Source organism: Enhydra lutris, unplaced genomic scaffold, assembly GCF_002288905.1.
Source record: "Enhydra lutris kenyoni isolate GAN:26980312 unplaced genomic scaffold, ASM228890v2 scaffoldscaffold13, whole genome shotgun sequence".
Classification (NCBI taxonomy): Eukaryota; Metazoa; Chordata; class Mammalia; order Carnivora; family Mustelidae; genus Enhydra; species Enhydra lutris.
The window spans coordinates 9,348,067-9,360,328 of record NW_019154097.1 but is presented as its reverse complement, the minus strand read 5'-3'; the positions used below and the strand labels follow the sequence as shown (position 1 = coordinate 9,360,328).

Sequence of the window (12,262 nt, the reverse complement as noted above, 5' to 3'; positions counted from 1 at the left end):
ATTTTAAGACCCTACTGAAGGTTGGATTTTAGTCTTTTGACAAAAAAGATGTCACCCGAACATTTATTTTTCATTCCTATTCTGTGAAAAGGCTTCTGAAGACCAACTTTGGCTTCTATCCAACTTAGGTCCTCAATGCTTGGTGCTTAAGTCTTTTTCAGAAGGTGTAATTATTTCAATTCTGTTCCTGAGGAACAAGTGGGGTTTGTTTTCTCTGGAGGTGCTCCCTGTTCCCCCCAGAATGTGTAACATTTCCTTTGATCATCACAACAGTCCTCTGAGACTGGAGAGACAAACCCTCTCCATTTTACTGATGAGTTTATTAGCAGGTGACTTGCTAAGTGGCGTGGTGTAAGTAAAACTAGAATGCCAGAACAAAACACTCGAGTCCAGCACTTCATAGTTTTTATGCAAAAGCATCAAAAAGAGGTATGACTACTAATTGACTAATGAATCTATTTGAACATGTGGATGATATAATCTCCACACGGGTTACTCCCTTTTGAGCTTGGCCACAACACCCATCTAGACCAAAACTGAGAGTTTACTTGCAAATATGGCTACAACTTTGCCCTTCACATGTTTTAGACACCAAACGCCTAACTGCCCTTGCTAAGAAACTACTTTCCTCCTGGGCAAGAGAAAAGAACTTAAAAATCCACAGCTGCCATGAGAATGACTTAAAAGAGAAAGTTGATAGACTCGTATAAGCCCAGGGAAGAAAAAGGAATTCCCAAGGAAGTTATAAGGAAATGTATAGAATACTTGTGTTATCTTTAAGATTTTAAACATCAGAAATGAAACCAGCCGTATCATTCATGTTTTCCTATGAACAAATGTAAATGACTACACTATTTAATAAATGTACATGACTGTACTATGTCATCAACGTCAATGACTATACTATTTAAACTAGAACCTTGTGATTGAAGAGATGTATACTTATGTTTAGTTCCTCTTTATGATTACTGCTTTAAATCTAGCAAAAGAGATTCATCGTCCTCAACTTTCACTTGGGGTTTAAAAGTAACTTTCAAAGGCTCGGGGATTGAGATCTCCCCTTCTTCTCTGGGAGGATACACAGCCCTGGCCTCCTCGCGGTCTGTTTCACTGAGCTCATCAGTGTAGAGCTCACTGATGGGGCCCAGAGACTCGCTTCTGGCAATGATGTCCACACCCATCTCCCTGACCTCCTCCGCATCTTCGGCCACAGTTCCGTCTTTTGCTTTCCGAAGGCTACGCATCTTAAAAGCTTCCCTTGAGGGAGCTGCGTTAGAAATGGATTTCTTAAACCTTTCCCCTGACTGTTTCAGCCTCTCTCCCGACTGCCTTAGCCTTTCTCTCCTCTCCGGGGTCACTATTCTAGTTCTAATTCTGTTCACTTTCTTGTCAAAATTCTGCCGGGTCTTCTGCATGTTTTCTTTGGAAAATGCCTTTTTGATATTATCAATGCGCTCCTTGCCTGACTTTCTAAGCCTGGCAGATCTGCTTTCTTCGACATAATATTCTTCATCTGAAGACAGATCGATTGGAGGGTCAAAGACATCCTCGTCGGTCTCTTGATTCTCAGTCAGGCTTCTGTCTTTAACAATAGACAGGGATGTCGGACACCGAATCTCCTCCTGGACGAGAGAAAAAGAAAGCGCGTTAGGTATCCGTTCTTTCACCTTCTGGCCATGCCATTTCCATCTCCTCCACAGGCTGTGCACCCTCTGCCTGCTCCTTAACTGTTGGCTTTTCTCAGGGTTTCTCTCTCCTTGTCTCTTGTGGCTTCATCTCCCCAGCTCAGCTGGAGTAACCTGATCCAATCCTCTGCTTGCAGAACCAATGGTAAGCACCCGCACAAATATTTTATCTTCACCTCTCCCCTTCTCCTAAGATGACACACAATTCTAAATGACAGAGAGATGTTACCTGGATGTAACAGAGACACGTCAAACTTAACATTAACATACGAGGGGCCCCTGGGTGCCTCGGCCAGGTAAGCGTCTGACTCTTGATTTCAGCTCAGGTCTTTTTTTTTTTTTTTAATATGTTATTTATTTACTTATTTATTTGAGAGAGAGAGAGAGAGAGAGAGAGAGCTAGAGAGCACAAGCAGGGGTAGGGGCAGAGGGACAAGGAGAAGCAATCTCACTGCTGAGCACGCAGCCAGATGCAGGGCTCAATCCCAGGACTCCAGGATCATGACCTGAGCCAAAGGCAGATGCTTAACCAACCAAACCACTCAGGGGCCCCTCAGCTCAGATCTTGAGCTCAGGGTCCTGAGTTCAAGCCCGACATAGGCTCCATGCCGGACATGAAGCTTACATACATACATACATACATACATAAAATTTATAAAACTTAACATGTCCAAAAATTAAGGTCCACACAGCATCTTCTCCATACCTGCTTCTTTTCCTGGGTCTCCCAGCACCAACCCCCCTCTAGGTATGACCCAAATAGAAATCTAGGAATTTCAACCCAAGTATTTCCTCTCCTTCTCATCCCATATCCAACAGGTCACCAAGCACCGTTAATAACACTGCTTAATAACCCCTGTCCCCTCCTCCTTCCTCCTTGTCTCTACCAATGTCTTAATTCAGGTCTCTGTCATCTCAAGCCTGAACTTATACAATAATACGTCTACCTCCAAAGCATAACCTAAGTATTTCCTGGGAAAAATTTCTAAAGCATAGCTCTGATCACATCCTTTCTCTACTTCAAAACTTTTGGGAACTCGTCAATACTCACAGGACAGAGTTCAGCTCTTTAATATGATTAGAAGGCTCTTCAGTTTGAGCTAAACCTACTTTCCAGTCCAGCAACATACAACCACTCTCTGCTCCTCAAACAGAGTGTTTTCGTCTCTCCATGACTTTGTATACTTTTACTACCTTTTTTTTTTTTTTTTTGCTTCTTTTAATGCCTTTCATCCCTTTTCAGCTCTGTCAACAAAATCTTCAAGAATCAATTCAAATGTCCCCAACTTCCCCTCAAGAAGCTAATTCTTTTTTCAGTTTATACCAGAATGACATGTACACACCTCTACTTACAACACTTAATCACTATTTGAATTGAACTGGAACTCTACTCATTTATATACTGAGGCCTTCACTAAATAATAGGTTTGATGAAAGCAGAAATGTGTCCTGTGTTTTACACCCAGTATCTATCAGAGAGCCTTGTACATAGTAGTTACACTCAATAAATGGCTGTTCAATCAAATAGGGCATACACCTTCGTTCAATAGTTTCTAAGCACCTAGCATGCACCAGTCAATGTTCTAGGAACTGAGAACCTCCTAGGAAGAAAACAGAGTAAAAGAGCTTATATTCTTGTAGAGAGAGAAATAAACAAGTTAAATATGTAATCTGTTGGATGGTGATAAATGCTTAAGTGAAAAATAAAGTAGGGAAGGGGACTATACAGTGGTAAGTAAGATGATTAGAAAGTCCTCACTGATAAGATGACATCCTAGCCTAGACTGGAAGGTAATACACACATCTGGGAGGAAAACCAAAATGGCAAGGAAGGCAGTAGTATGGTGGGAGCAGAGAGATCAAGGGGCAACAAGAGGAGGAAAGAGAGGTAGTGGGAAGGCCAGCTCATGTAGAGTTCTGTATCCAATAATAAGGACCATGGCTCTTATTCTGAGTTTGACAAGAAGTCCTTTTATTTTAAGGATTTTATATATTTAAGAGAGAAAGAGAAAGCGTGCATGAGCAGGGGGAGGAGAAGAAGGAGAAACAGACTCCCCAAGGAGCAGGGAGCCCAATGCGGGGCTCGATCCCAGGACCCTGGGAACATGACCTGAGCTGAAGGCAGACACTGAACTAAGCCACCCAGGCGCCCCTTCCACATTTTTATCAGGAAAATTCTTTTCACTAAACTGACAACGCCTGATAGGAAGCCCTCTTAAAAGTTTTGAGAATAGTGACATGATTTGACCCATGCTATGAAAGGATGACTCTGTTGAAAACAGGCCCTAGCAGGTGAGATAAGAAGCAAGGACGGCAGTTGGAGACCACTGAGGTAAGTCAGGTGAGAGATGCATGAGGACGCTGGCAGAGGCCGTGGGGAGCAGCCTTATTCTGGATCTCCTGGGAAGGTAGGCACTAACAGGACTTACTGCTAGATTTGGATGTGGAGTGTCAGCATCAAGGATGATTTTCGAGTACATGGCCTGAGCAGCAGAAGGATAGATCTCCCATTAACTGACATGGGGAAGAAAGCAGGAGGAAGAAACTGGAGGGTAAGGTTGGGATCCGAGATCTCAAGTAGGCAGCTGCGCTTACAAGCCTGGAATTCAAGAAAGAGGTCTGGACTAGAGATATAAATTTAGGAATCATTAATGTCAAGAACTAAAAATCATGAAACAAGATGAAGGAGACTCCTAAGAGACTGAGTGAATGGGTCAACACTCAATGTTACCCAAACTTCTTGGGGCCAAGGTACATTTCCAGAATATTTCAGATTTGGGGAAAACAACATATTACATTACATTCCTAGTCAGACCTTCGGAAGAAACAATTCTGTGATATGAATGTGAATATTCATTCTAAGGTGGAATAAAGAGTATAAACAGACTTGTGCTATTTCTGGTCAGTTTTGTCACCAAATGAGTTCAGGTCAATCCTAGGTCTTGCTACCCAGTACATTATGAAAACTTTTTTAGAAATTTCTGGATTTGGGACGCCCGGGTGGCTCAGTTGGTTAAGCAGCTGCCTTCGGCTCAGGTCATGATCCCAGCGTACTGGGTTTGAGTCCCACATTGGGCTCCTTGCTCGTCAGGGAACCTGCTTCTCCCTCTGCCTCTGCCTGCCATTCTGTCTGCCTGTGCTCGCTCTCGCTCTCTGATAAATAAATAAATAAAATCTTAAAAAAAAAAAAAAAAGAAATTTCTGGATTTTGGTATTTGGACAGATAAATGGATTTCCAACATCTAGATAAAAAGGAAGAGATGAGAAAGAACCAAAAAGGAGACATATCAGCCAGTGAGGCAGGAGGAAATTCAAAAAAGCAGCACCCCTGAAGGCAAAGGAAAAGAAGTTTCAAGAAGAGAGGGAGGGACCAACTATGTCAGATATACCAACGGATAAGGATGAGAATTTGATTTGGGAACATGGCAGACACTGGGGACCCTCGAGAACCAGCCCAGAAACACAGCTGCTAAAGAAACCCAAATACTGAGAGATTATTTACAAAACTAAACAGGCAAAACTTTAAGGATCATGAGATTTAAGGGAACCCATGAGTTAAAATTTCTAAAAGAAACTATGCTCCTATTGAGATCCAGATTAAATCTACTCAATCAAAAAAAAATTAATATATAAGAAATAGGCTTATTCCAAAACCCATCAGCCTGACAGTCAAGAAGGTCCTTGGAAACTTATTGCTTTGGATACTTGCTTAAAATTAAATTCTTTGGCTACAGGATTGGAGAGTCTAGCAGCTTAAAAAAGAAGAAAAGAAAGGTGGGCGTCTCATAACTCTCTGATGAATCAGTGAGAAGCAGCAAAATTATTCCTCTCCTTTCCTGACACCTGCTATAGGGAGTAGCTTCAGCAACAACAAGTGGGTTGGTATGGCCTGAGAAAGTATAATTAGAATAGGAAGGAGCCAAAAAATAATTATTGCTTGGTAGGGGGAAAACCCTCACAATCTTGCTATGAAGGAATCAAACATAGCTTAACTCAGGAATCATATTCCATTCTTTTCAATTGCACTAATTATATAACATCACCCTTAAAAACAAAAGTAGTCAGAGAAAGTACTTGTGACATGGATCTATTTGTTGCAATTCCTACTGAGTCAGAGATACCATGAATTAATGATGAATATACTGTAATAATAATTGAAGATTATGGGGTTGAGTTACAGTTGATTTCCAAATATTATATCTCTTCTTTTTAAGATTTTATTTATTTGACAGAGAGCACAAGTGGGGAAGGAGGGAGGGAGGGAGAAGCGAGAAGCAGACTCCCTGCTGAGCAGGGAGCCCGACCTGGGGCTTGATCCCAGGATCCCAAGATCATGACCTGAGCCAAAGGCAGACACTGAATCAACTGAGCCACCCACGCATCCCTTTATATCTTTTATGTAAAAGTCCAGGTAAAATGACTTTTGTAAAACAAAGCGAGTACTATGGTTAGGGTAAAGTAGCTTTAACTGAGTACCAAAGTAACCTAGCTAGGGGACTTTTGAATATAGAGAAGTCCAGGGCTCATCATTAGGGAATGGCTGAACATCTCATTTAGTAACCACAGGCATGTGGTTTGTAAGCAAAATTGCTAGAAGAGATGGTATGACTGAGGCCTGCATGAGAAGGTCATCAAGGTGACGTTCAAAGAGAAATCATAACTGTATGAAAAAAGCAGATAATTTTTTTAGCACCAATGTCCAGGATTAGGCGAAAGTTCCTGTGGGAGATAAAACGCCCATAAAGATTGTCCCCAAAAGATGTATCCAGGGAAAACCTTTTGGGGAAAAACCCAAATGGAAATGGAAGTATACTACAGCTGAATTACTCCAGCTTCAAGTTAATTTTAGTAGGACAGGTGATCTCAGTATAACCACTTATACATATCAACTATGAGAATGAAGTATAGGAACTAATTTTAACTAAGTATAACCGTGTGCATACTGTATAGAGTTCTAACAGCTAATGAATCATCAAATCCATTGTTATTTGCCTTCATCTTTTCTCTACAAGCTCTACAAGCTTTCTCTACAAGCTCTGTAAAAGCGGCTGCTTACTGACAAACTCCGGCTTCCTCTGAGCAACCTAATTTCACAGAACTTTCACAGCACTGTATCTTACAAGGAACGAGATCTGACTTAAATTAGCGCCTCTCGATAGCTTCTTCATACTATCTACTTGTTCAACTAATTACAGAAACTCAAAGAGAAAAATAGCAAGTTTCAGGGAATAAAGAGGTGAATATAGAAAATAATCTTAACTATAAAAAAAAAAACACAAAAATTGTGTCAATAGACAAGAGTCAATTTGAACTTTTCAGAAACTTCTTTCCTCAAGCCTTTGTAGATCTTGATTGGTACCTGGTCCGCTCTTTGCACAAACGTTCTCAGGAGAAATGCTAGATACCAAGAATGTTTCCTGGCATATCCCTTGCAAGTGAAGGGTACAACATAACCCATTCCTGCTAATGCCCTTGGGAGGTGAACTGAAGAATGGATCCTACATTCTCTAATATCAAATCTAGATCCCCATTACATATACTAACTACATATACTAACACTGGCACTGGCTTCTTTTTCTTAAATAAAACAGGTTCTTAAAAACTGATTCCATATAGGGGAAGGGAGGGAAAAATGAAACAAGATGAAACCAGAGAGGGAGACAAACCATAAGAGACTCTTAATCTCAGGAAACAAACTGAGGGTTGCTGGGGGGTGGGGGAAGAGGAGTGGGGTGGCTGAGTGATGGACATTGGGGAGGGTATGTGCTATGGTGAGTGCTGTAAATTGTGTAAAACTGATGATTCACAGACCTGTACCCTTGAAGCAAATAATACATTATACGTTAATTAAAAAAAAACAAACCCACAGATCCCAAATACTACTCTGCCATCCCTATGTAACTTCATCATCAACAGAGCATGAAGGAGACCTAACGTGTAGACAATGCTGTGGGGATTTGTGGCCTATATCCCTCATGTCTTACAAGTATCTGCCTACATAATCCAACTGTGTTCTTATTTTGTTTTTACTCATTGAAGGTTTTTTCCTCTGCAGAGGGATATCCATCCATTTTAAAAATACACTGTGGTAACACTGTGTGTTTGTGTGTGTGTATACTAAAACTTCCCCCCGGAAATGTTGTACTAGTTAATACTCAGTTACTGCTTCCACCAGAGTATGAAAGTGCTTGGCTTTTTTAACCCTTAAAACTCTGAATATATGTTTTAAAAAACTGAAAATACCTAAATAGACATAAGTGGAATTCTGATCTTTTATTTTGTCTTTTGTGAAGAGTCTGGTAACGACTTTCCCATTTTTCTTTCACAGGAGGAGAGTTCAACTTTTTCCTTTTGATTTGTAAGAGTTTTAAAATATATTCAGATACTATGCATTTTGCCATGGATGTGTTCCTACTTCAAAAAATATGAATGCCAGGGACGCCTGGGTGGCTCAGATGGTTAAGCAGCTGCCTTCGGCTCAGGTCATGATCCCAGCGTCCTGGGATCGAGTCCCACATCGGGCTCCTTGTTCTGTTGGGAGCCTGCTTCTCCCTCTGCCTCTGCCTGCCACTCTGTCTGCCTGTGCTCGCTCTCTCTCTCTGACAAATAAATAAATAAAATCTTAAAAAAAAAATATATGAATGCCAAATGCAGCGTAATATGCTAACATAGCACAATGCACAATGTCACACTAAACTACATCAAATAAGTGGAATCAAAAGACTTTGTAATCAAACAGAAGCAATTACTTATATGACTCCAATATCTGTAAAAGTGTAACAACCATAAAAACAATGGCCTGATTATTTGAGGTTTTTTTTTTTTTAAGATTTTATTTATTTATTTGACAGAGAGAGAGAGATCACAAGTAGGCAGAGAGGCAGGCAGAGAGAGGGGGAAGCAGGCTCACCGCTGAGCAGAGAGCCCGATGCGGGGCTCGATCCCAGGACCCTGAGATCATGACCTGAGCCGAAGGCAGAGGTTTAACCCACTGAGCCACCCAGGCGCCCCTGTTGAGTTTTTCTTATTATTATTGTAACCTACATATTATCACATGTAAAAATTCCAAAAGAAAAATAATATTCCGAAAATTTTGTATTTTACTGTTTAGGGCTTTTCAGGCTCTCTGTAATAAAGGGGAAAACCACATTGTGGGACTACAGGTCCTCAGTTTCTTTTTTTTATACAACAAAGAGGTGTTTTAAACCCGAGTCCTCTTAGATCTCTTCTAAAACCAACATTCTCAGTCTCCAAAAGGGCATAGTGCTGATACGGCTAATATGCTGAAAGAGCCTTCCCAATATTAAGTTTCAAAGGCAAGAAATAGCCTCAGCTATGATCCACAGTTCCTGTTACACAAAATGGTTGAGAAACTCCAAGTACTGATAGCATAGCACATTAGTCAACACAGACATGGCTTTATCCTGGGAATCTCCCTGAGACAGAACTCCATTCCATGAATACAGACAACAGTTAGGATGGGTTTGCTGGAAACTTCTCATATGACTGGTTGGCAATTCAAGGATGTTAAGATTTTGCAGTAATCAAGCCAAATGCAGGTGCCAAGCTTACCTGGAATATTACCACACGGAATTTATTTTTCTTCATTATTTCCTCTTGCTTGGATTCAACTTTTTTCACGTGAACTTGTTGCCTCTCCACCCGGGCCTTCACGTCTTTAATGTGAGCACTGACTTTTCGAGTTTTCTCAAACAACTTGTTAATGACATAGCCTGTATTGCTGTGGGACTGTGACAGCTTCAGCAGGTCAATCTGGACGGACTTTATGGCATTTTCCATCTCCCTATGTCTCTCCTCTAGTCTCTTCTGGCTTGCCTGCACACTGTCCACGATGGTGGCTACTTTGTCCAGCACAGTCACGATGGTGAGAGCAGCATCTTGGTCTTCATCTTCTGTGACACTCGAGAGGCGATTCTGGTGGATTTTATCGGCATTTGAAGAAGACCCATTATGTTCCATTTTAGTTATTTCTCAGTGAAAGATGTCCCACCACAATCAGTTCTGGCACTAAGAGTAAAAAGTTAGCTTGATAACAGGCAACAGGGTTGTTTAAAGGGTTGGAAACCCCACCCCTGGAGACTGGTCAAGTATTTATAACTACAAATACCCACACATGACTGTTCTGCAACATGAACCCTTGCAGAGCACTGGGTACTGTTCCAAACATGCTTGGTGACTGACTAATGGACTCAAATAAGTCTGTGTGCAGACAAGAGGAAAGCTTTAAAAAAAAAAAAAAAAAAAAAAAAAAAAAAGATCCAGAAGTCGCCATGTTACTAATATTAAGCCTAAAAGCCAAATGACCAAAAAAGCAAATGCTGCATGTTGGGGGAAGCTTCGCCTTTAGATAATTTCAAACAGTATTTGTAAAAGCAAAGGGGAATTTTGAACTGAACTCTTTTTCTATTTACTTCACATACTAAATGTTATCAGTAACAAAGAATGTGGTAAATAAACACACCAAAACAGAGGCCATATAGTGAAAACATTATATTATAACATGCTTTTCCAAACCAAATATTAAAATTAATATTTAATTTTGAACATATTCTTAAATTCTACATGCATATACCTAAAGTACATGTTAAACAGCTGAATACATTCTACTCACACTTCAGATATTTAAACACCAACAATCTATTAATATAGCTATTACTACAGGACAAATTTGGATAGAGGTCTTAGATAATTTTTAAGCTCACCTTAAGAGCACCAATCATTAACAATCATTTTTGCATTTTATTCACAAACACGGATACAATTTGTTTATTCATGTTAAAACAAATATTTTCTTAAAAATGAATGTGTATTAAAGTAGTTTAACTGATAGAGGAAGCTTTATTCCAATCTGTTTGTTAAACAGACACTTTTCACAGTATCTAAATCTACTTTCCAGTGATTCGTTCCATCTTTGCTACCAGATACTTTTCCAAATTATCAGAGTTATTTTTTTTTCAAAGAGAGGAATAATCAAATTCCAATCCATACCGCTTATAAATATTTTACATCTAACACACACAACTTTACAGTTCATGCGATAGGCAGTGTCTAAAAAATCAGTTACTAAATCCCAAAAACATTTAAATGTCTATTTAAACACAGTGCCTTCTAGATTCTTTGTCTTTTTTTTTTGTAAGAAAAGTAATCTGTAAACATCTTTACCTTTAGTTCATGCTTGGTCATTTGTTGTGGTCATTGTGGAAGAAGTGGGTATGACTTTATAACCATTTGTGAAGTGGTCCATCTTTGCAAAAATATTACATTCCATGGGTAAAGAACAAGTCTTAGAATTACCATGTGGTATAAATTTGTGAACTCAATTTCTGTATTTAAAAACATAAAACAAAGACTACTAAACAGTCCAAAACTGTTGTAGCTGAATATTCTAAATACAAGCCAACAGTACTACACTAAAAATGTCCAAAAATAAGGCCTCTGAAATAAATATTTCCATTCTTTAAAAAAAGACATAATAAATGTACATCACATGGTTAGTGTACATATAAAAGTCATCAGTTTAAACCATTCTGGATGACGTATCTGAAGTAAAATGACCTAGGTTTTGCTTCTGTCGCCGTCCTCTGTTGTTTTTAGGGCATTTTCTGTTGAGTTAAAAAAAAAAAAAAAGTCATTTTGTTTAAGGTATTTCAAATGTTTCCAAAGTAATACACGTTTCACACACAAAGCCATACTGGGAAAAAAGGATGCTGTTTGATGCAAGACAGGCTGAGAACCAACATGTCAGCCTGCTGTCTTCCCTACACAGCTGGGAGGGGAGAGGGTTAGGTACAGGACACAGGTGTGAGCACAAACAAAGCTCACTCCTGGGTCTCCACTGCTGCGTATGTGTCCCTGAGAGGAATCCCCACCCTTCTTCTGACCTAGCAACTCCCTAGCCACGGTGACTGATAACACATAAACCTTGAACAAAAGAAAGGATCCTGGCCTATGGACTTCTGTGGAGCACCGGGACACCCCCAAAGTGACAAGAACAGCCTGGATGAAGGAGTAATTAGGAAAAAGTGTCCATGCACAAACAGGAAATGCTTAGTGATTTTAGACAATGACTTAAAAGAAGTTGTTCCACAGCCTGCTTGGGCAAACCATAGAACCCGGTAAAGAACTGTCATGCTGGGGATAAGAACAGTCCTTGACTCTCCTCTCAGTTTACCATACCTGCTTCTCCATGGTAGTCTAAGCCTCACTGTGTGGCACCTGCTCTTGGGCCTGCCCACCGGAACGCAAACATGCAAGCTTGTACTCTGCACCAAGTGCTGTGGCACACAACGTGGAACGAAGGCAGTGGGATGAATCCCGGTAATGTTAAGCTTGGACTCTGCTAAAAACTAGCTGTGCAACACCCTTTTCCTATATGTGAAATATTAAAAGTTGGGACCAATCTCCCATATCTCCCTGCCAGCTAGGAATTTATAATCTAATGGCAAGAAAGTCATGTGACAAGAAGTACTCCAGAAGTTTCACGTTTTTAATTCAGTTTCAAAGAGCTTTGCCTTAACTTAAAAGTCTTGATGGTAACACTTCCATTTCATATACTG

General features: G+C 40.1%; 2 protein-coding genes across 3 annotated transcripts in view; both read right to left on the bottom strand.

The window, feature by feature from the left end:
• Positions 1 to 883: 883 nt before the first annotated feature.
• Positions 884 to 9,731, bottom strand: LOC111146398 (caveolae associated protein 4). The gene is made up of 2 exons (XM_022501934.1): positions 9,258 to 9,731; positions 884 to 1,622 (listed from the first exon to the last, which is right to left on the bottom strand). The coding sequence occupies exons 1-2, from the start codon at positions 9,663 to 9,665 to the stop codon at positions 966 to 968; spliced, it is 1,065 nt and encodes a 354-aa protein (XP_022357642.1). The 5' UTR covers positions 9,666 to 9,731; the 3' UTR covers positions 884 to 965.
• Positions 9,732 to 10,183: 452 nt separating this feature from the next.
• The window catches only part of LOC111145808 (transmembrane protein with EGF like and two follistatin like domains 1), an 85,700-nt gene continuing 83,621 nt past the window's right edge, over positions 10,184 to 12,262 (bottom strand). For both annotated transcript variants that reach the window (XM_022501051.1, XM_022501052.1), the window contains exon 10: positions 10,184 to 11,308. In XM_022501051.1, the coding sequence (XP_022356759.1) occupies positions 11,224 to 11,308 (85 nt within the window). In that variant the 3' untranslated portion in view covers positions 10,184 to 11,223. The remainder of the gene's footprint in view (positions 11,309 to 12,262) is intronic.